Source organism: Triticum urartu, chromosome 1A (genome assembly GCF_056163025.1).
Source record: "Triticum urartu cultivar PI428250 chromosome 1A, HENAU_Tu73, whole genome shotgun sequence".
In the NCBI taxonomy this organism is placed as follows: Eukaryota; Viridiplantae; Streptophyta; class Magnoliopsida; order Poales; family Poaceae; genus Triticum; species Triticum urartu.
The window spans coordinates 12,101,013-12,126,360 of NC_141873.1; the positions used below are offsets into that span (position 1 = coordinate 12,101,013).

Here is a 25,348-nt window from a genome sequence, read left to right on the forward strand (position 1 = left end):
TGATTTTATGCGATCTTGTGGTAGGAGATCATCCTGCATCTGCCAGATCTAAATCGAAGAAGAGGGTCAATACATGTGTATGAATGAAACTCAACACAAATGATGGTAATAAAAAATTGTGAATAATTTTGCTTACGCACTTCATATTGTTTCTCGGAGTAGCCCCGCTTATTCTTGGACGTCTCCTTGTAGATGAACTCGCAAACGTAGTATCCACATAAATTATTCCCGACTTCCTGCCACAAGCACTTTACGAGAAATAGAGGTCAATCAAACTAATAAGCAAGCATGCTGAATTGTATTGATGAAACTTGTTAGAATCAATGGGAGATGTGCGGAACTAGGTAGTAGTACTTACTTTCGGGTGTTTAAATTTCAGCTCGGTCGGCAGTCCCGGAGAAATTGCGGTGAAGTCTTTCCAAACCCTGACAGACAAAAAATAATTACTTGAAATTAGGAAATGAACAAAGTTGCCGATATGGTGCGATAATGATTGATTGAACTTACTTCTGGAGCATCTCAGTCATGTTCGCATACTCCTGGGGATCTTTTCGTCTCGAGGGACCGCGAGGAAAAAAAGGCATGTGGGCATTACTTGTTTTGCCCACACGTAGGCGTGTGGACCGATCCTCTTAGACACCACACAAAACGTGTGGGTAGATCCCTTAACACCCACACGTGTGGGCGTTATCGGCGTCCTTAAATATATACTCCCTCCGCTCCAAATTACTCGTCGCAGAAATGGATGTATCTAGAACTAAAATACATCTAGATACATCCATACCCACGACAAGTAATTCAGAACGGAGGGAATATGTTTGAAGCAATAATGGTAAGTATTGTTGAGATGATCATTAATTTCACGGACTCTAGCATGTGTTACATGTCACACTAATTTGGAATAGTGGAATCGGTTTTCTTGTGGAAATAGCTTAAGAAGCTGATATATATTCTCTTCGAGTGTTGGTATGCAGACTCACAGTTTGCGGTTTTCTACATGCTGAAATCTGCCTTCCGTCACTGTTTTATTAGTCCCGAAAGATTCTAACTCCGGAAAATCTTAAAAGAGCATTGCTATACAGCCGATATTTTTAAACGACATGCAGATGACGTTTCCCTTCCAGCCATCAGTACTTTGGTCCCTAAAGCATCTGACGGTGCAGATTATTTATCGGCTGCACATCGGGCACATAGTGTCGTGTGCACATCCATTCCGATCTTAAAATAATATGGCGGTGGAATATCTTCGAGGGAAGTTTGCGGACAGATGAGGGCTCTAGAAGCTTGCCCTAGTGGCTAGACGCCAAGGACTCCTGGCCTCTCCAGGTATCGGGGCCAGGCCCCATGGGTGTCCCTTGGTGAAAAACTTCTCATCCTATTTTTTAAGGTTAAAATACTCATTTCCCTGAAATACAAAAAGAAACAGAAAAACTGGCACTGGACACTTAATTAATAGGTTAATTAGTCCAATGTAAATGATAAGATAATAGCATAAACATACAAAAAATATAGATACATCAAAGATGTATCAACTTGCAGTTCAAATTTGAATTATATTTGCTAGATGCCTAGAAATACACTGAATGATCTAAATATAGCAAACAAATCCCCCAAAATGCCAATATTATCTACTACCCCTATAAAAGGAAGAGAGGGCGGAGAACCAGACAATCACAACCATCCATCATCAACATCTAATGGTCCTTAATTCTTCGGTGTTTAACGCTGCAAGCCAGGCCGTAAGGCAACAAACCATCTATCGTTAATCCAGCCCTCCTCGCTGTTAAAAAAAAGAACCAAACCGTCCGCACGACCCGCACGACCCCCTCGCCCCCGACCTCTCGTCCCCTCCTCCTCCCGCGCCGTTCGCCGCCCCGCGCCAGGTCGCCGCCGGAGCCATCGGAGCCCGCGCCCTTCCCCGAGCCGCCACAGGTCGCCGCCGGCGCCGCCCCGCCCCGCGCCCTTCGCCGAGCCGCCGCCGGTCTAGAGCCGCCGCAGGTCGCGCCGACGACGCCGACGAACCCGCCCAAAGCTGGATCCGCTGCGGGTCGCGTCGGAGCCGCCAGCACCCGCCGCAGGTCGCGCCGCCGCGGGTCGCCACCGCCCTTGGCCGCAGTCCCTTGTCCGCAGTTCGCCCCTGGAGCCGGAGCCTCCTTCGCCCCACGCCCTTCGCAGCAGGTCGCCCCCGTCGCACCTTGGCCTTTTTCTTTTTTAAATGAGCTGAATTGGAACACGGATATGTACTACTCTAACTTCTGTTCAGAAGAATTTTGATGCATCCAAATAGCATAATAGGTTAACAATATATGTTCTCTATTGAAACCATGGTCGTGCATATTCAGAAGCTATATTGATTTCTTGATTTTCTTAGAATCGTTTTGTTGAATAATTTTGTTTTGTGAATAATTTGAAAGGCGTATCGAGGATGGTTGGCATTCAATCAGTCTCATATTTGTTTCTTTGATCCTTTTCTTTTTTTATTGTTATAAACTATCGTTGCAATTTAACCTTAATTTGTATCCACCTCCGCTACAGAGCCTATCATTGTATTTTAACTTGGATTTGTTGTTCGATGAATGATCCTTATGGATTGAACTAAGCTTGCCCCTATCATATGTTTTTATCCAGAACTATGTCATAGTTTCCCTTTAATTGCATCAATTTTTAGTGTCTCAGATAACTCCACTATTAATCCAGGTTGGAAAACTATCAGGAAACATAAAAACCCAACTCATCTTTTCCTCGCAGATTCATAACCAACCAGGCACAAATTCTTTTTGGTCCTGCTTATAGACTTGCTACTGCAGCTGGCTCCCTAGACACCTTGCCAAATGCACCTCCGGAATAAGTATGGCTGCACACGTATAACCCTTCAGAAGCACATGATGTTTGTTGGTTTGTTCATTATTGTTCCTCCATTTTTTGGATAGACTTTGAGTGATGCTACAAGCTACATCATCAGATCGCTCATTCGCAGATAAAAAGAAAATACCATCATTGGTTCTAAATGTACATGATTTTTTTAAAATGCCTGCTCTGTAAGAAAAGTAAATTTCCCACGCCTATCATTGTATTTTTTTTAAAAATTAAAATTGCCCATGCCTTTCATTTGATTGATGTTCTGAAGATGCTTACTCAGGTCCAGGTTCCCCGATGATGTGCAGAATTGAGCTTCTCAATATTGAACGAATATTGCATGACAAATCTGCATAACAACTCATAATATGCCTCTGTAGACAGCATGCAGAAAACCAACAGTCCAGGTTCTCCAATGATATATGGCATTTAGGCAATCTCACTAAGAATAATTTATATCTTCTTTTTTTTGCCTCCTCCCTAACAACGCATACTTTATTTCTATAGGTTAAGAACATTGGCACTCATCGGCATCTACAACATCTAAGGTCCTTTTCGTCACATATTCATATTTACTTGAGTTTGTGCTTACTTTGTTCGCAACATTTAAGAATTGAGCTTCTCAAAATTGCATGAATATTGCATGACAAATCTGCATAACAACTCATAATATGCCTCTGTAGCATCGTTTTTGTCATCCTACTGATGTAGGATGTTCCCCATTTTTTTAACATGCCACAGATGAGGAATCATCGTCCGCATGCGTTACGATCAGGGGATCGTTCCCCATTTAAAGATCCGACGAATACACCTACTCATGAGACTGCAAACCAGACACATTCTTCTTCATCACTCGATGTGCCACGAACTCCATTGAGCAACATAACCAACTCAGTTGTTAATCAAGATGGTGAAAAACCAAAAAGTGGTAAAAATTGGTATGCACGAATGTCCGATGAGAAGAGAGCGGGTCCTTCCCGTGGTCCCGCGTGGGACAAGAGCACAGATCACTGACATCACTCTCCAAAGATCATATCTATGAGAGAAAATTAGAATAATACGCCTCACACGTAACATGAGAGCACAGACTGACCCGTGGTTCTCTAAATACCTCTTAAGAATTGGCAATGGAATGAAGGAGACGATCGGTGATGATTATGTGCGTCTGCCTGATGACGCACCCGTCATGAAGCTTATTGAACATGTGTTCCCATCTCTTCATGAGAACGCTTCATCCGGTGCCTACATGAGCACACATGCTATTATTTCTACCAAGAATGAGCACGTGGACGACCTAAATGCAAAGATGATTGACAGGTTCCCCGGCCAAGATAAGGTATACTATAGCTTTGATTCCGTCGATGATGATACACGCAATAACTACCCAATTGACTATTTGAACAACCTCACTCCGAATGGCTTGCCTCCCCATATTTTAAAAGTAAAAGTCAACTGTCCTGTCATTCTGCTCTGGAATCTTGATCCTAATAACGGACTTTGCAATGGAACGAGATTGATGATTAGAGCTTTCCAAAATAACGCAATCGATGCCAAGATTGTTGGTGGACAACATGCTGGAAAGAGAGTGTTCATCCCTAGGATCCCGATAGCACCCTCGGAGGATATTTCACTTCCTTTCAAGTTGAAGACGAAGCAATTCCCTATTCGTTTGAGTTTTGCAATGACCATAAACAAAGCCCAGGGGCAAACCATCCCAACTGTTGGCATTTACCTTCCGGAGCATGTATTCTCGCACAGCCAGCTCTATGTTGCACTATCAAGGGGTGTTTCAAGGCAGACAACTCCGGTTCTGGCAAAGCCAAATAAATAAATAGATCAAACGGGCAAAAGCACCAAGAACATTGTGTACAGAGATGTCTTGGAGGGATAACACAGGTTTGATATATGATAACAGCACCAAGTGCTTATCTTGTTTTCATTTTGTTGTTCCCTGTCCATAAAAGTTAGCGGATTGCTTCGTTCTTTTTTGTTAAACTGCAATATTTGTTTTGGTCTTCCATGCCTTGTCATTATTGTGTCTCATTATTGTTCGTGTGATCCTAACTCTACGGAACCATATAGATAAAATGCCCTTCCAATTTAATAGTAATCTTTTATGAAAGGACAAAAACGGCATCACTAAATGTGTGCTCTTATAAATTTCTGTTTTTTCACACTGTATATGTAGTTTGTCGCTTCCTTTTGTATAAGGTTGTGAGTAGTCTAGAAGAATAAATGAGTACGTGTGTCTTAAATTAGCATACTAAAAAACTGCTTTTTGAAAATGCCCTTGGCTCTGAACACGTATGGATCCCAGTGCACCACCTTCCACTGAATTTTGGAGAAGTATGATAATTTCTATCACTAATTTTCCTTTTTTACTTTATTCTATCTTGCTAATTTCGCCTTTTTTGAACCACGGTATACTAATTTTGCCTTTTACTTGAGGCTTTTGCTACCATGAATGCGAAATATACTTTTGCTACCAAAGTGTAGACACAGTAAGTCTGAACTTATTAGATGAGGTGGTCAAGTTTGATATCTGCCATCAGCATTTTACATTCTGACCATGTAAACTTTTATTTTAACTGCAGATGGACATGCGAATGTTTTCTCAGGATAATTTGATATGTACCATATGGTATTGTTTCCTTTTCTCCTCTGTTAATTAGTTTTTTAGTGGTGTTACCACAAGATCATGGTGCAGAATTATAATTTTCTCTTCTTTGATCTACTCCAGTTTCATTTATTTGTGTTAGCGATCATATCTAGGAGATTGTGATTTGTTTCATTCAGCATGCACGGGTCTAACATAGAGGATGCCAGGAAATAATTGATGAGTTGTTGTCTGTCACCCTCATTCCTCACTTTATCTTTGGTACGGTGCATGATATTTTCTGTCAACATGTTCAGGACTTCGCAATCCTTTAGCTCAAGCAGCTAAATTGTGCTCTGTTGTCAGTGTGACCATATAGGCACAACACATCATGATTCTTTGATTTTCATGATACATGATGGCTCATGTCGTGCATTTTTTTCCCAGGATTTCACTAATGAGGTTGACATTTCTGGATGATTTTCTACCTGTACAAACTTACCTGTGTATCAACCATGAAGGTCAACTATTTTGATGTTTGTCTATGCATCATATGTTCTACAGTTGACCGCTATGCTCCCAGGATGCACTCAAAATACTCATATATTTGTTTCCCAGATTATTATCAATCCAAGGATCAAAGAAGAAAAAAAGGGACATAGCAAAATTGACTTTAGAGAGCTGGACCATGATCTACAAAAATGATCACAGTTAGGGCAGAAGAATGATGAATCCCCGTGCTTTTCTAACCCAGTGGTCCCTTCTAACCTGGCTAAGGTAGAAAACATTAATCATGTTTTCATTGTTTGTATATATTTCTGTGATTGCTGAAGGTAAGGCAAAGAGTTGTTGTAGGCATGAAATTTGTGAAGTTTGTAATGACTAGAGATTTCAGCAACGGTCATGGTTACAAAATTTCATCTTGGTCACTTCATATGCTTAACTTTTTTTAAGATAATGGAAGATTGTTTTTCCGTCCTCTGCATCGTTCCAACTAAACATGTTTATTTTTGCCTGACCTTGGATCCTACTAATTTGTTATACAACCTTGTTTCTCTTGTGCTAACTCTTCATATCAAATTCCTTTTACATACTATGCAGTTATGATTTATCTGCACAGTAACCCAACCTGTCTTCCTTCCAGTTACAGCTGCTATCTCTGTTTGTCTCGTGCATATTTTGAAGTATAGTGCTTTGGTTGATTACAACTATGTACCATTCTTTCACTATTTCAAAGAAGATCATATGGATATTTAGGGATAAGATGGAAGGGAGGTAGTTCCCTATCTGGAACTGTTTAACGTCTGCTATTTCATCAGACTAATAAACAAAGGTATGACTGGTATTTCTAAGAAACGGAGGTCCATGTGGGACACAAGATAAATTTCTCCTGCTATTGTTGAGACCAATGAAGATGGGTCTCCTCCTAAGTACATAGATAATCGCCGTAAAAATTGCTCTCCAGCCTCTGCTCCTCCATCGAACTATTAACATGCCATGTTTATTTATTTTCCCATAATATGTCTCATCTACACTACTAGGAAAAGGCCTACTAATGGCGCACCTAATTTGGCCATTAATGGCGCATTAGAGGTGCGCCATTAGTGCCACGCCATTAGTATATTTTACTAATGGCGCACCACTGGTGCGCCATTAGTATCTGGTATACTAATGGCGCACCTCAGATGCGCCATTAGTATATACAACAGTGCGCCATTAGTATGCCTCCCAGGGGCCATGTAGGTGCTTTGGCATACTAATGGCGCACAACAACAAGATGCGCCATTAGTAACTTCGGCATACTAATAACGCACTGTTTAATGATGCGCCATTAGTATCCTTTGGCATACTAATGGCGCATTGTGGTGATGCGCCATTAGTATGCCTCCCAGGGGGCCATGTATACCCAGGTGCTTTGGCATACTAATGGCGCACAACAACAAGATGCGCTATTAGTAACTTCGGCATACTAATGGCGCACTCTTTAATGATGCGCCATTAGTATCCTTTGACATACTAATGGCGCACTGTGATGTGATGCGCCATTAGTATGAATATTAGCTTTTTTTATTTTTTTATTTTCTGTTTTTTGCACAGGTTACAAAATGTATAATTGGACAAAATATAGACAGCACACATCAACAATAGATTCATCGAATACAATAGAAGATTAGTCTCTGAATACAATTCATCATATTAGTCTCCAAATTGAAAAGACCGAACAAAGATAGAACATTATATTACAAGTCTCGAGACCGCGAGTAGTGAGTTTGTCTTCACATTACAAGTCTGATATCGATCATCTAAACTACCATCACATAGAAGAGAGCTGCGGTCATCATGATGAAACTCGTCTTCATCCGGTTCCTCCAACGCTCCCTCCCCTCTCCCGCTAGATAGCGGGCGTATCTAGATTCGGCCTCGGCCCTAGTGGTGTACCCTTTGTAACTGTTACCGCTGAATCGGTGAACCTGTCTCCGACACTCCTCCCAGTCGTCGTAGACTCCGGGAACCTTAACCTTGTACACGACATACGACGGCATCGCTATGCACTAGCCAAACGAAACGTTAGTACCAATTCACAGACAATACATAAGCAATATATAAGTATGCAACAGAACGATTGGAAGAGAAAAGCAAGACATTAATAGCATCGATTACATCTAAGTTGAACGACTCTCGAAACCAAAGAGACATACTACAAGTTCATTAAAGTTTAATTACAACATGAGCCAATCGATGTTTCAGAACTAGACACAGCATCACTGCTTTCGAATCGACTCAAGGGACCGGAGCGTGGATGAAGCCGCCGTCTATCATGGGAGTCATGAAATAACGGTCGTTGTCAGCCTGCATTTGTAGCATTGTGTCGATGTCACTGTTGGACGGTTGATTTCTGAGGTAGAACTGCCCGAGGTACGAAGGACATCTTGATGGATGATTTCCGCAAACTCCGACTGGATGCGAAAGAATTCTTGTCTGATGTTCGCGTCCTGGATTACCGACATGTTCGCGGCCCAATCTTTGAGTTTACTCGGTAGCAGAAGTTGATGCTGGTCCCGTACGATCGCCCGCTTGTGATGGATGGCGTAGTAGGCACCCTTCTGACCGCCAGGCGGCTGCTTGACGCAGCAGAACGTCGTATTGTGGGAGAACACGTGCTTGCCGTACTTACGAATAGGCCTGGTGAAGGTGCCTCCAGATTTGTCGTAGCCGGGGAGAACATCATCAAGAACCTTCTTGACATTTGTGTAGTCTACGTTCGAATGACGGTCCGGGTCGAAATACGTGGCCATGGAATATTTGGGGCTTAGGAGGATGAGCGTGCAATGTGTGTCACTGCAGAAAACACGGAATGTTAAAAGAAAAACGATCGAAATCTAAGAATTCATACGTTACGGGGCGGTTGAGGGGAGGACTTACTCGGGAAAGTAAGGCACGAGGAAGTTATCCTTATCTTGGTTTGCCAGAATGACGCCTTCGAGGTAAGAACTCGCGACTTGCCGGTCCTCAGCGCTGCCCAAGATCTTGGCACGCATGTAGAAGGGGTCGACTATCACGATGTCCGGGGTCTTGTCGCGACTGATCCGCATCTCCATACTTAGCGAAAATAGCCGAACGAAGGTGTTGTGCAGCGGATGAAGGTTCAACATAGCGTGGATGTCATCAAACCGCAGGACGATCGTACCCCCGATGGAGTTATCCACAAAGCCCTTGCCCTCTGGCACCTTGGCCGTGAAAACCGGGTATGCCACATCCTTCTCTTTGAGACGCCGCTTCTCCAAAGAAAGAACACTGTCATGCAGACTCCGCATAGCACCGGTTGCAGCATCGAGCATATTTCTCGGTAGCATCGGCCTACCCGCCACATGCAGCCTCCTCATTAAATCCTCAGGTGAAGGTGGCCCGTCCTGAGCACGGATCGTACTCGGTGCCGGCTGGTCCGCACCCTTGTTAGTCTTTCTTTTGCGTGCCTTCTTCTTCTCCTGTAATGGGACCGAGTTCTGCTCACAGACCGCCTTCTTGAGTGTGTTGGGGCTGATAATATTTCGCACCTCGCCTATCTGAGGCTCGGTGAAGTCGGCAGCTGGAGGCGTCTCCTGAGAGCTGAACTGCAGACGACGCCTGTTGCAACTTGGCTTCCCCGCGGTACGAGCTAGATCGCGCACGTCTTTTGTTGGGTTGGGTTCTTGAGAAGGAGGCCCCATGAAGTCGCCACCGTACCCATGATCGGCAACGTACTGATCGACATTGCCAAATGTATCATCGTCGTCGTCGTTCTGATCCTGTGCCATATGCATGTTTGGATCCAGTGGCATAGGGATGTCCGGCACCGTTGCGGCGGTCTTGCCATGGGGCCGACTTGGCGCCGGCACGACTGACGGTGTTGTCTTTGGGGTGGTGTCTGTTGGGGAACGTAGCAGAAATTCAAAATTTTCCTACGTGTCACCAAGATCTATCTATGGAGAGACTAGCAACGAGGGGAAGGAGAGTGCATCTACATACCCTTGTAGATCGCTAAGCGGAAGCGTTCAAGTGAACGGGTTGATGGAGTCGTACTCGTCGTGATTCAAATCACCGATGACCAAGTGCCGAACGCACGGCACCTCCGCGTTCAACACACGTGCAGCCCGGTGACGTCTCCCATGCCTTGATCCAGCAAGGAGAGAGGGAGAGGTTGAGGAAGACTCCATCCAGCAGCAGCACAACGGCGTGGTGGTGATGGAGGAGCGTGGCAATCCTGCAGGGCTTTGCCAAGCACCACAGAAGAGGAGGGAGAGAGAGATGCAGGGCTGCACCAACGAGAGATCGAATCGCGTCTCTTATGGGCAGCCCTATGCCTCATATATATAGGGAAGGGGAGGGGCTGCGCCCCCTCTAGGGTTCCCACCCCTAGGGGGGGGGCAGCCCTAGATGGGGAGCAAGGGGGCGGCCAAGAGGGGATGGGAGAGGGAGGCGCACCAATATGGGCCCTAAGGCCCATATCCCATTAGGGTTTGCCCCTTCTCCATCTCTTAGGCGCATGGGCCTTAGTGGGGCTGGTGCCCTTGGCCCATGTAGGCCAAGGAACACTCCCTACAGCCCATGTGCCCCCCTGGGGCTGGTGGCCCCACTTGGTGGACCCCCGGGACCCTCCCGGTGGTCCCGGTACGTTACCGATAAACCCCGAAACTCTTCCGGTGACCAAAACAGGACTTCCCATATATAAATCTTTACCTCCGGACCATTCCGGAACTCCTCGTGACGTCCGGGATCTCATCCGGGACTCCGAACAACATTCGGTAACCACATACAAACTTCCTTTATAACCCTAGCGTCATCGAACCTTAAGTGTGTAGACCCTACGGGTTCGGGAGACATGCAGACATGACCGAGACGTTCTTCGGTCAATAACCAACAGCGGGATCTGGATACCCATGTTGGCTCCCACATGTTCCACGATGATCTCATCGGATGAACCACGATGTCAAGGACTTAATCAATCCCATATACAATTCCCTTTGTCTAGCGGTACGATACTTGCCCGAGATTTGATCGTCGGTATCCCGATACCTTGTTCAATCTCGTTACCGGCAAGTCTCTTTACTTGTTCCGTAACACATCATCCCGTGATCAACTCCTTGATCACATTGTGCACATTATGATGATGTCCTACCGAGTGGGCCCAGAGATACCTCTCCGCTTACACGGAGTGACAAATCCCAGTCTCGATTCGTGCCAACCCAACAGACACTTTCGGAGATACCTGTAATGTACCTTTATAGCCACCCAGTTACGTTGTGACGTTTGGCACACCCAAAGCACTCCTACGGTATCCGGGAGTTGCACAATCTCATGGTCTAAGGAAATGATACTTGACAGTAGAAAAGCTTTAGCATACGAACTACATGATCTTGTGCTAGGCTTAGGATTGGTTCTTGTCCATCACATCATTCTCCTAATGATGTGATCCCGTTATCAACGACATCCAATGTCCATGGTCAGGAAATCGTAACCATCTATTGATCAACGAGCTAGTCAACTAGAGGCTTACTAGGGGCATGGTGTTGTCTATGTATCCACACATGTATCTGAGTTTCCTATCAATACAATTATAGCATGGATAATAAACGATTATCATGAACAGGGAAATATAATAATAACCAATTTATTATTGCCTCTAGGACATATTTCTAACAGTCTCCCACTTGCACTAGAGTCAATAATCTAGTTCACATCATCATGTGATTAACACTCACAGAGTTCTGAGTTTGATCATGTTGCTTGTGAGAGAGGTTTTAGTCAACGGGTCTGAACCTTTCAGATCCGTGTGTGCTTTACAAATCTCTATGTCATCTCCTAGATGTAGCTACCACGTTCTATTTGGAGCTAATCCAAATAACTGTTCTACTTGGAGCTATTCTAAATTGTTGCTCCATTATATGTATTCGGTATCTCTACTCAGAGCTATCCGGATAGGTGTTAAGCTTGCATCGACGTAACTCTTTACGACGAACTCTTTTACCACCTCCATAATCGAGAAAATTCCTTAGTCCACTAGTTACTAAGGATAACTTTGACCGCTGTCTTGTGATCCATTCTTGGATCACTCTTGTACCCCTTGATGACTCATGGCAAGGCACACTTCAGGTGCGGTACACAGCATAGCATACTGTAGAGCCTATGTCTTAAGCATAGGGGACGACCTTCGTCCTTTCTCTCTATTCTGCCGTGGTCGAGCTTTAAGTCTTAACTCCATACCTTACAACTCAGACAAGAACTCCTTCTTTGACTGATCCATCTTGAACAACTTCAAGATCATGTCAAGGTATGTGCTCATTTGAAAGTACCATTAAGCGTTTTGATCCATCCTCATAGATCTTGATGCTCAATGTTCAAGTAGCTTAATCCAGGCCTACCATTGAAAAACACTTTCCAAATAACCCTATATGCTTTCCAGAAATTCTACGTCATTTCTGATCAACAACATATATTCATCAGAAATTCTATAGTGCTCCCACTCACCTCTTTGTAATACAAGTTTCTCATAAACTTTGTATAAACCCAAAATCTTTGATCATCATCAAAGCATACATTCCAACTCCGAGATGCTTACTCCAGTCCTTAGAAGGATTGCTGGAGCTTGGCATACTTATTAGCATCTTTCAGGATTGACAAAAACCTTCCGGTTGTATCATATACAACCTTTCCTCAAGAAAATCGTCGAGGAAACAATGTTTGACATCCTATCTGCAAGATTTCATAAATGATGCAGTAATCGCTAATATAATTCCAACAGACTCTTAGCATCGCTACGAGTGAGAAAGTCTCACCGTAGTCAACTCCTTGAACTTGTCGGAAAACATCTTAACGACAAGTCGAGCTTTCTTAATGGTGACACTTACCATCATTGTCTGTCTTCCTTTTAAAATCCATCTGTACTCAATAGCATTACGACCATCGAGCCGTTCTGCCAAAGTCTACACTTTGTTTTCATACATGGATCCTCTCTCGGATTATATGGCCTCGAGCCATTTATCGGAATCCGGGCCCACCATCGCTTCTCCATAGCTCGTAGGTTCATTGTTGTCTAGCAACATGACTTCCAAGACAGGATTACGTACCACTCTGAAGTAGTGCGCATCCTTGTCATCCCACGAGGTTTGGTAGTGACTTGATCTGAAGTTTCATGATCACTATCATAAGCTTCCACTTCAATTGGTGTAGGTGCCACAGGAACAACTTCCTGTGCCCTGCCACACACTAGTTGAAGAGACGGTTCAATAACCTCATCAAGTCTCCACCATCCTCCCACTCAATTCTTTCGAGAGAAACTTTTTCTCGTGAAAGGACCGATTCTAGAAACAATCCCTTATTGCTTTCGGATCTGAGACAGGAGGTATACCCAACTATTTTGGGTGTCCTATGAAGATGCATTTATCCACTCTGGGTTCGAGCTTATCAGCCTGAAACCTTTTCACATAAGCGTCGCAGCCCCAAAATTTTAAGAAATGACAGCTTAGGTTTCTCTAAACCATAGTTCATACGGTGTCATCTCATCGGATTTACGTGGTGCCCTATTTAAAGTGAATGTGGTTGTCTCTAATGCCTAACCCATAGACTATTGTGGTAATTCGATAAGAGACATCATGGTATGCATCATATCCAATAGGGTGCAGTTATGATGTTCGGACACACCATCACACTATGGTGTTCCAGGCTGTATTAGTTGTGAAATGATTTCCACAATGTCTTAATTTTGTGCCAAACTCGTAATTCAGATATTCATCTCTATGATCGTATCATAGATCTTTTATCCTCTTGTCACGACCATCTTTCAACTTCACACTGAAATTACTTGAACCTTTCAATAATTCAGACTCGTGATTCATCAAGTAAATATACTCAACATCTACTCAAATCATCTGTGAAGTAAGAACATAACGATATCCACTACATGCCTCAGCACTCATTGGACTGCACACATCAAAATGTATTACTTCCAACAAGTTGCTTTCTAGTTCCATTTTACTGAAAACGAGGCTTTCAGTCATCTTGCCCATGTGGTATGATTTGCATGTCTCAAGTGATTAAAATCAAGTGAGTCCAAACGCTCCATTTGCATGGAGTTTCTTCATGCATATACACCAATAGACATGGTTCGCATGCCTCAATCTTTTCAAAAATGAGTGAGACCAAAGATCCATCAATATGGAGCTTCTTCATGCGTTTTATACCGATATGACTTACGTGGCTGTGCCACAAGTAGGTGGTACTATCATTACTATCTTTTGGCATGAACATGTGTATCACTACGATCGAGATTCAATAAACCATTCATTTCAAGTGTAAGACCATTGAAGGTATTAGTCAAATAAACAGAGTAACCATTATTCTCTTTAAATGAATAACCGTATTTCGATAGACATAATCCAATCATGTCTATGCTCAACGCAAACACCAATCTCGATGGTAGAGGGAGCGTGCGATGCTTGATCATATCAACATTGGAAACACTTCCAACACATATCATCAGCTCACCTTTAGCTAGTCTCCGTTTATTCCGTAGCTTTTATTTCGAGTTACTAACACTTAGCAACCGAACCGGTATCTAATACCCTGGTGCTACTAGGAGTACTAGTAAAGTACACATCAACACAATGTATATCAAATATACTTCTATCGACCTTGCCAGCCTTCTAATCTACCAGGTATCTAGGGTAATTCTGCTCCAGTGGTTGTTTCTCTTATTACAGAAGCACTTAGTCTCGGGTTTGGGTTCAACCTTGGGTTTCTTCACCAGAGCAGCAGATGAATTGCCATTTCATGAAGTATCCCTTTGTTCCCTTGCCCTTCTTGAAACTAGTGGTTTCACCAACCATCAACAATTGATGCTCCTTCTTGATTTCTACTTTCGCGGTGTCAACCATCGCGAATATCTCAAGGATCATCATATATGTCCCTGACATATTATAGTTCATCACGAAGCTCCAGCAGCTTGGTGGTAATGACTTCGGAGAAACATCACTATATCAACTGGAAGATCAACTCCCACTCGATTCAAGCGATTGTTGTACTCAGACAATCTGAGCACAAGCTCAACAATTGAGTTTTTATCCTTAGTTTGCAGGCTAAGAAAATCGTCAGAGGTCTTATACCTCTTGACGTGGGCACGAGCCTGAAATCCCAATTTCAGTCCTTGAAACATCTCATATGTTATGCGATGTTTCAAAAACGTCTTTGGTGCCTCAATTCTAAACCATTTAGCATTACGCACTGAACTATCATGCAGTCATCAAAACGTGTATGTCAGATGTTCGCAACATCCACAGACGACGTTCGAGGTTCAGCACACTGAGCGGTGCATTAAGGACATAAGCCTTCTATGAAGCAATGAGGACAATCCTCGGTTTACGGACCTAGTCCGCATAATTGCTACTTTCAACTTTCAACTAATTTTTCTCTAGGAACATATCTAAACAGTAGAACTAAAGCGCGAGCTACGACATAATTTGCAAAATCCTTTTGACTATGTTCAGGATAATTAAGTTCATCTTATGAACTCCCACTTAGATAGACATCCCTCTAGTCATCTAAGTGATTACATGATCCGAGTCAACTAGGCCGTGTCCGATCATCACGTGAGACGGACTAGTCAACATCGGTGAACATCTTCATGTTGATCGTATCTTCTATACGACTCATGCTCGACCTTTCGGTCTTCTGTGTTCCGAGGCCATGTCTGTACATGCTAGGCTCGTCAAGTTAACCCTAAGTGTTTTGCATGTGTAAAACTGTCTTACACCCGTTGTATGTGAACGTAAGGATCTATCACACCCGATCATCACGGCGTGCTTCGAAACGACGAACTGTAGCAACGGTGCACAGTTAGGGGAGAACACTTCTTGAAATTTTAATGAGGGATCATCTTATTTACTACCGTCGTTCTAAGCAAATAAGATGTATAAACATGATAAACATCACATGCAATCAAATAGTGACATGATATGGCCAATATCATATAGCTCCTTTGATCTCCATCTTGGGGCTCCATGATCATCTTGTCACCGACATGACACCATGATCTCCATCATCATGATCTCCATCATCGTGTCTTCTTGAAGTTGTCACGTCATCTATTACTTCTACTACTACAGCTAACGGTTAGGAATAAAGTAAAGTAATTGCATGATGTTTAAGTTGACACGCAGGTCATAAATAAATAAGGACAACTCCTATGGCTCCTGCCGGTTGTCATACTCATCGACATGCAAGTCGTGATTCCTATTACAAGAACATGATCAATCTCATACATCACATATATCATTCATCACATCCTTTGGCCATATCACATCACATAGCATACCCTGCAAAAACAAGTTAGACGTCCTCTAATTGTTGTTTGCATGTTTTACGTGGCTGCTATGGGTTTCTAGCAAGAACGTTTCTTACCTACGCAAAGACCACAATGTGATATGCCAATTGCTATTTACCCTTCATAAGGACCCTGTTCATCGAATCCGATCCGACTAAAGTGGGAGAGACAGACACCCGCCAGCCACCTTATGCAACTAGTGCATGTTTGTCGGTGGAACCGGTCTCACGTAAGAGTACGTGTAAGGTTGGTCCGGGCCGCTTCATCCCACGATGCCGCCGAATCAAGATAAGACTAGTAACGGCAAGCATATTGAACAAAATCAACGCCCACAACTACTTTGTGTTCTACTTGTGCATAGAAACTACGCATAGACCTAGCTCATGATGCCACTGTTGGGGAACGTAGCAGAAATTCAAAATTTTCCTACGTGTCACCAAGATCTATCTATGGAGAGACTAGCAACGAGGGGAAGGAGAGTGCATCTACATACCCTTGTAGATCGCTAAGCGGAAGCGTTCAAGTGAACGGGGTTGATGGAGTCGTACTCGTCGTGATTCAAATCACCGATGACCAAGTGCCGAACGCACGGCACCTCCGCGTTCAACACACGTGCAGCCCGGTGACGTCTCCCATGCCTTGATCCAGCAAGGAGAGAGGGAGAGGTTGAGGAAGACTCCATCCAGCAGCAGCACAACGGCGTGGTGGTGATGGAGGAGCGTGGCAATCCTGCAGGGCTTCACCAAGCACCACAGAAGAGGAGGGAGAGAGAGATGCAGGGCTGCACCAACGAGAGATCGAATCGCGTCTCTTATGGGCAGCCCTATGCCTCATATATATAGGGAAGGGGAGGGGCTGAGCCCCCTCTAGGGTTCCCACCCCTAGGGGGGGGGGGGCGGCAGCCCTAGATGGGGAGCAAGGGGGCGGCCAAGAGGGGATGGGAGAGGGAGGCGCACCAATATGGGCCCTAAGGCCCATATCCCATTAGGGTTTGCCCCTTCTCCATCTCTTAGGCGCATGGGCCTTAGTGGGGCTGGTGCCCTTGGCCCATGTAGGCCAAGGAACACTCCCTACAGCCCATGTGGCCCTCCGGGGCTGGTGGCCCCACTTGGTGGACCCCCGGGACCCTCCCGGTGGTCCCGGTACGTTACCGATAAACCCCGAAACTCTTCCGGTGACCAAAACAGGACTTCCCATATATAAATCTTTACCTCCGGACCATTCCGGAACTCCTCATGACGTCCGGGATCTCATCCGGGACTCCGAACAACATTCGGTAACCACATACAAACTTCCTTTATAACCCTAGCGTCATCGAACCTTAAGTGTGTAGACCCTACGGGTTCGGGAGACATGCAGACATGACCGAGACGTTCTCCGGTCAATAACCAACAGCGGGATCTGGATACCCATGTTGGCTCCCACATGTTCCACGATGATCTCATCGGATGAACCACGATGTCAAGGACTTAATCAATCCCGTATACAATTCCCTTTGTCTAGCGGTACGATACTTGCCCGAGACTCGATCGTCGGTATCCTGATACCTTGTTCAATCTCGTTACCGGCAAGTCTCTTTACTCGTTCCGTAACACATCATCCCGTGATCAACTCCTTGATCACATTGTGCACATTATGATGATGTCCTACCGAGTGGGCCCAGAGATACCTCTCCGCTTACACGGAGTGACAAATCCCAGTCTCGATTCGTGCCAACCCAACAGACACTTTCGGAGATACCTGTAATGTACCTTTATAGCCACCCAGTTACGTTGTGACGTTTGGCACACCCAAAGCACTCCTACGGTATCCGGGAGTTGCACAATCTCATGGTCTAAGGAAATGATACTTGACATTAGAAAAGCTTTAGCATACGAACTACATGATCTTGTGCTAGGCTTAGGATTGGGTCTTGTCCATCACATCATTCTCCTAATGATGTGATCCCGTTATCAACGACATCCAATGTCCATGGTCAGGAAACCGTAACCATCTATTGATCAACGAGCTAGTCAACTAGAGGCTTACTAGGGGCATGGTGTTGTCTATGTATCCACACATGTATCTGAGTTTCCTATCAATACAATTATAGCATGGATAATAAACGATTATCATGAACAGGGAAATATAATAATAACCAATTTATTATTGCCTCTAGGCCATATTTCCAACAGTGTCCCCCGCCCCCAAATGAATCTGGCTCTTCGGCCAAAGCAGGGGCCAGCTCAGGCAGGCGCTGAGGGTCATCACGTCATCATCGTCAGCCCCGACGAGTCGAATCGGAGGTAACAACTCGCGCAGCCTGGCAGCACCCGAACCAGTTGAACCCTAAACAAGTTGGGTGGCATCTGGGTACCGTGGAACAAGGGGTTGCCCGGTTGAACGATTTTGCCCTTGGCGACATCGACCAACTCGTTGTTCACGAAGTGCAGGAGAGTGCACGGAACGTCGGCGGCGCCCTGCGAAAACAAGTAGGGGGTCAGGGATGCCCAGTCAAAGGCAAGAAGATGAAGTCCTCGGCTGAGGGAGGCTTAATTAGTTACCGTGATGATGGCGTCGAGCTCGGCTAATGTCGAGGCACCGCCAACGGCGGGCGTGCAGTTGACGGAGGGGCCGCTTGCTGCAGAGGTGGCGGCCGGCGTACACCCGGGTGCATTAAGCTCCCGTGCCGGTGTCGGAGACACCAATGCCGCCTCCGCCGGAGACACCAATGGCCCCGCCATCGCATTCTGCGAGTTGCTGGCCGTGAAGCTAGGAATCGGGGGCGGCCCCTGTTGGCCGCCCGCAATCCACGCACTCAACCCCTCTAGGTCTTCGAAGTTCCTTGGATCGTTCCCAAATTCTAGGTCTTCGAAGTTCAACGCTTGCCACTGGCTCGCATCCTTAGGGTGACTCAGCATCTTGTCTTTTTTATCTATCTCCGGATCATTTGCGTCATCTTCTCGCTTCTTCTCCTCCCTATCCGCGTGCCAACGCAGGAGCTTTGCTACCTTAGGGTCCGCGAAATACCGCTGCAGATGAGGAGTGATCGGAAAGTACCACACCACTTTTCGAGGAGCTTTCTTCCTCTTCTTGTATCGAGTGACGCCGCACACCGGACATATGGTAGACTCCGCGTGCTCGTCCCGATAAATGATGCAATTGTTCATGCACACATGGTATTTCACGTGCGGTAAATCCAGAGGACACACGATTTTCTTCGCCTCCTCCAAACTGGTCGGGCACTTGTTCCCCTTGGGAAGACGTTCGTGCCAGAATGACATGTTCTCGTCGAAGCATGCGTCGGTCATTTTGTGTTTTACCTTCATCTCCAGAGCCATGAGCATTACTTTCAGGCGGGTATCCTCGGGCCTGCATCCTTCATACAATGGAGTAACCGTGTCTAACTCAAGTTGATCCATCTTGGCTTTCTCTCGGGCGGCAGCTCTTGCGTTATCCGTCTACTTGAGAAGCAGCTCTTGAATATGAGGGTCCTGCACCCAGCCCATCGATGGTCCAGCGTCGTCTGCTCCGCCGGCATCATCATCTTCATGATCATGCCCGTCGTCTGCTCCGGTATCTTCCTCATCATCATGTCCTGCATCTTCTACATGATGACTGTGTACAGCATCACCGTCGTGATCATCTCCTGGGGATTCTTCGTCTTCTCGCCCGCCCGAGCCGCGGTGGTTGTCTTGCTGCCCTTCCTCATTTCTTGCCCGGCCCCCATGGACGACTTTGTAGTCATCTTCGTCACCTTGCCACAAATAGCCATCCATGAAACCACGCAAGAGCAGGTGGTCCCGCACCTGCCCGGATTCCGGGTCCGCAATAAGGCTCTTCAGCTTGCATCTTCGACACGGACATCTTATCTCCGTCTCATTCTTTTGAAGCATCTCGGCCTTCGCGGACCTCAAAAACCTATTCACGATGCCTTCGGTCATCGTGCGGACCATGGTCGCCTGCGGGGTAGAGCAAAACGATATTTTAGAACCAAGAAAAAATTTGGCATGACTTTCCCTAAAAATAGGACCAAAAAGAATGCTTAATGCCAAAATTCTCGCTGAAACGGAAATGAATCAACATTCCGGCAAAATATTGGCAACTATCGCATTTCAAATACCGGTACACCTCCAAACACAAACACATATGCAACACCACAAACATATGCAACACCACGAACATACATAGATCTAGCTAGGCCATAAAAAGTGCATGTGCACATTGTTGTAGGGAGAACAACATAAATATAGCTTCCCCCCTTACTTACCTATCAAAACAAGGTAATTTAACCACTTAAACTGAATGAATCTATGGTGGAAATGAGGTGAAAAAGAGGAGGCACCCGAGACAAGGAGGAGGTGGAGAGAATGAAGTGGGGAGAAAGTGAGTGTGGGTAGGAAAGGCTGTCCAAAATATCTTGATGCTGCCCACTTACTAATGGCGCACCAACTCTAAATGCGCCATTAGTAATCCAGGTTACTAATGGCGCACCTTCTGGTGGTGCGCCATTAGTAGTTTTGCAAAAAAAAACATACTAATGGCGCACTGTCCCACAGTGCGCCATTAGTAGTTTTGCAAAAAAAGGAATAAAAAATATAATAAAAAAAACAACATTAGTGGCGCACTTTCCGACAGGTGCGCCATTACTAGTTACAACTAGTAATGGCACACTGTGTCTGGATGCGCCATTAGTGTGTTTGGACAGGCGCACTAGTTCAAAATTTTTTTTTTTGATACTAATGGCGCACCCTGGGCCTGGTGCGTCATTAGTAGTTTCAACTCTAATGGCGTATCAGAAGGTGGTGCGCCATTAGTATATACTAATGGCGCACCGCTTGTCTGGTGCGCCATTAGTGTCAATCCCATCTATAGCCCTTTTTCTAGTAGTGCTACTTGCAGCCATGGAATATTCGCATATCTTCACTACAAAACGTGACCAAGATGGAAGAGGCCCTCCTACAAGCTTTGCTGCATGTATCTATTCCTTTTGATTTTTATGTTGCTTGTAAGACAACTGCCCAACTAGTATTTATAATTTCTTGTGGATTTACATGGTGTGCATGAAATTTCTCTTACATGCAAACTTGTATACTTGAAAATCAGGGTTCTATGCATTACTAACTAGAATCCGGGGATTTTGTTTTGTTTTGAACACAATCAAATCAATTAGTTTTCCAATGTTTACCCTTGTTTTTATCCGACACTATTTCTTCTGGCATTTAGACATGAAATGTTCGGGACTGGACTATAAAAGAGATGAAAGAGGGGATACTTTGGAGAACGATTGTGCATGTTGCTTCTCAAGTTTAGCTTGTGAATTTTAGTGTTGAGATATTTTTGTGAAGAATAAACTAAAGATTAACATGTCGAGAGCATCTTGACTGTGCACATAAAAAATGATAAGCTGGGTCAATGACTGGGAGAATTATGGTTTTATGTTACCCTGTGTCATATCTCATATTTGTGTACCAAAAATGAACATCCAATATTCCACATAATGGAAATTCTTACTATTTGTGACCGTAGTCGTAAAGATTTTTTTCTACTACACACCGACTACTTGAAATCTATCATTCGTTTATAGAAGTATAATTTTGTTGATTTTATATAACAATTGCCTCTTAACGGAGATGAACAAAGAAACATCTTCTATCGATTGTACGTGCATTGCACGTGCACGCTTACTAGTAACATAAAACATTTGATGGTATATGTTGAGCCTAGAGAAGATTCAAGGTCAAACGATGAAGCAACCAACCCTTTGCCTTCAAACTTGACTCGTTTTTCTCAAAACCTAAGTTCTTTCTAATAGATGGTCTGATTTCTAAGCATTGTACATCTCAACTATTGAGAAACCATATCAAACTTCTACCACGGCATATTGATGTCATATAATGACAACATGTCAGGTTTCATGTTTTTCCGACTACGTTTCATCTTCAGAATTATTATTTTTGATAAACTTCATGTTCGGGGCCAGCTCTTGGCATCCGATTGTTTTGACTTTCTTTTATTTTCATGGATAAGGCTGAAACATAAAGTAAAGAGAACAAATATGATTTTGGCCCAATTTTCGAACTTCTTCATGCACTTACAGTTCAAATTTGAATTATATTCAGTATATGCCTAAAAATGCATTAAATGACTTAAATATAGCAAACAAACCCCAAAAATGCCCAATTATGACATGGAACATGTGAGTGTATGTTGAGAATAGATTTTATTTAAGGTCAAACCATGAAGCAACCGACATGTCACCTTCAAATCCGACCATTTCCCTCTTGAAACCATGATTCTTCCTCGGAGATGTTCTGGTTTCCAAGCAGTGTATGTCACTACTTTTGTGAAACCTTCCCAAATTTTTACCACAACCTCTAAAGATCATATAATAATCCCGACACCATGTTCCATGTTTTTAGTCTCTGTTTGCATTTTCTAGAATTGGAAGAACGGTAAACTCCATGTTCGGGAACGGATACGGGAACCCTGCATGTTTGGAACTTCCTTATTTTCTTGGGTATAGCCTAAAAATTAGAATCGTTAACGCAAGTATGATTTTCCAATTTATTTTTACCAACCTTTTCATGTTACACACAGGGGAAAAACAATAAACAATAAAAAGGAAAAAGGGAAAAAGAAATTAAAATGAATTAAAATAATGAAAATAAAGAATGAAATAAAATAAGAGAGTGAAAAGACAGAAAAAATGGAAAGAAAGAAAAGAAAAAAATGGAATCTCTGCCAAGTGTTTTTCTTTTGCGGAGTGTAAGACTAGACAAACCTCAAGTTTGCTCAGTGTAAGATTTTTTGCCGACTGTGTTTTCAGAACCACTCGGCAAAAGATATGTTTGTCGAGTGCCAAAAAAGTAAATCAAATGAAAGAAAATAAATGAAAAAATGATAGGAAAACAATGTCCGCCGAATGTTTTTCTTTTGCCGAGTGTTACACTAGAAAACCCTCCAAATTTGCATAGTGTGGGACTTTTGCCGCCACAGGTCCACCTTATCTCCAGTGGCCTTAGGGCCATGGAGGCAGATTGGACCTCGGTCCTTGCCGGTGGGAGGGTTCCTGTTCTGGTTTTAGTTTTTTTAAAAGTTGATTAGGGCTTGTGTCCCGCTCAAGAAGGTGTGGCGGCGGAGGCGGCTCCCTGAAGATGGACTAAGGTCCTCGCCGCCTTGCCCCCGTCTCAATGGTGCGTCCAGTGTCATCGGAGGATGTGTGGACGTGTGTCTTTGATGAATGTTGTGGAATTCGATCGGTATTGGTCTTCGATGGATCACATTAGATACAGTCTTTGTTCGTGTGTCTACATGTTGCATCCTTTCGATCAACGTTTCTTTTCATCAACGACGGTTGTTTTTCTGGTGCGCTAGTCCGGTAGGGCCTTAATACGACACTCCGCGACTGTCTATATAATAAGTTTTACCCAACTTCAATGAGGGAGGGGCGATGATGGCGGCACGCCTTCGGCTCACTTTAGTCTTTGAAGTCATCGCTAGGCGGTTTAGTTTTGGTGTTCCTTATACTTGCGTGATGGATTGATCCTAAGTTTATTCCCGCAAAAAGAATTGATCCTATGTTTTTCCCGCAAAATAGAAAGAATTTTGCCGAGTGTGTTTTGGAATGCACTAGACAAAAGCTCCGTTTGCCAAATGCCTTGGAAAAAACACTCGACAAAAGGTCGGATCACGTACAACTAGCAGTCCAAACTCCAAAGTTTACACCTCAATAGGATTTGAAGGAAGGTTCTTGGAACCTTCGTTTCAGATAATCATATATGGAAGCTAATCCCACAAGGATAGAATTGATCCATACGTATTAATTGCATCTCCATATATTAAGATAGTACCAAGGGTACCTTTCCCCTACTACACCGTAAACCAGTCGATCGAAGCTAAGGATCTGCATCTTCCTGCCGACCATCCATGGCGATGAAGACGAAGACGAAGAAGGGAGGGACGGGGAGGAAGAAGAGGAACGAGACGAAGCTCATCGAGGACCCGGCCAAGCGGCAGGTGGCCTTCTCCAAGCGCCGCCCCACGCTCTTCGGCATGGCCGGCGACCTCTCCGCGCTCTGCGGCGTCCACGTCGCCGTCGTCGTCTTTTCACGCTCCGCGCGCGGCAACGCCTACGCCTTCGGCAGCCCCTCCGTTGATGCCGTCCTCCGACGCTACCACGGCAACGTCCAAGATGATGACGACCATGGTGATGACGATGACGATGCTGGCGCTCTGGCGGGGTTGCGGCGCGAGCTGGACGACACCAAGGCGCGTGTGGAGGCGGAGAAGAAGCGCATGAAGAAAGTCGAGGCGAACGTGGAGCGGGCCATGGCGGCAAGGTCAACTGCGCTGTGGTGGCAGGCCGACGTCGAGGCTCTCGGGGCAGCGGAGCTGCCAGAGTTCGAGACGGCGCTCCGGCGGCTCAGGGACACCCTCCTCCGCCGGGTCGACGCGCTGCAGCTACCTCTAGCCGCTGCACCGCCTGCCTACATGAACATGTAGCGGCTAATTAGCGATACCTTACCACATCTTCGATCTTGTCTCAAACGAAAAGTACGGATGCATGCATGCATGCATTATGTGTATGATGCTCGCAATATCGAGTACAACCATTAACTTCACGAAGCATTTTGTTTTTTTTTATATGGAAGGTCCGATTTTGTTTTTTGCCCATAATGTCATGTCATGGATGTCATTTCTTCATAAAAATTCACATCTTGGATAGACAACCGTACCATGTTTCTACAAAATAAGTTCCAAATTATATGGAAACCTCATGAGTAATCGACTCCAAATCCAAATCAGATCCGATGACGTGCGACTTACTATAGGTCAAGCGGAGAAGTCGCGATGGACGATCTGAAGAAATCACGGCGAACCATATATATGTACATACTCATGACCACCCAGCTCCCGGCAGCTTGCATGAGCAGCAGCCGCGGTGACCATGGACGGCCAGCGGCTTGCAAGAGAGGCGATGGTGACGGCCACTCTCACCTGACGCTGCTCCAGACACGATTACGTGCTGGTTCCGACCGCACTCGCCTTCTACGGAGCTG

General features: G+C 44.8%; 1 protein-coding gene across 4 annotated transcripts; it reads left to right on the forward strand.

Annotated features, from left to right (window-relative positions):
- The first annotated feature begins 1,792 nt into the window (after positions 1-1,792).
- Positions 1,793-24,999, forward strand: LOC125542415 (agamous-like MADS-box protein AGL29). 4 transcript variants are annotated; one of them, XM_048705466.2, is made up of 7 exons: positions 1,793-2,178; positions 3,140-3,263; positions 3,364-3,404; positions 5,451-5,497; positions 5,900-5,973; positions 6,071-6,785; positions 21,189-24,999. In XM_048705466.2, the coding sequence occupies exon 7, from the start codon at positions 24,216-24,218 to the stop codon at positions 24,789-24,791; it is 576 nt and encodes a 191-aa protein (XP_048561423.1). In that variant the 5' UTR covers positions 1,793-2,178; positions 3,140-3,263; positions 3,364-3,404; positions 5,451-5,497; positions 5,900-5,973; positions 6,071-6,785; positions 21,189-24,215; the 3' UTR covers positions 24,792-24,999. The 4 variants fall into 4 exon arrangements, 2 of the variants coding, with proteins under 2 accessions (XP_048561423.1, XP_087400099.1); XR_015616529.1 differs by lacking the exon at positions 21,189-24,999 and having other exon boundaries at positions 3,364-5,357; positions 6,071-6,431; XR_015616530.1 differs by lacking the exon at positions 21,189-24,999 and having other exon boundaries at positions 3,598-5,497; positions 6,071-6,431.
- The last annotated feature ends 349 nt before the right edge of the window (positions 25,000-25,348 follow it).

Bases quoted from the DNA above. Each gene is read 5' to 3' on its own strand.
- LOC125542415 (XM_087543973.1), top strand. From the start codon at position 24,216: ATGGCGATGAAGACGAAGACGAAGAAGGGAGGGACGGGGAGGAAGAAG.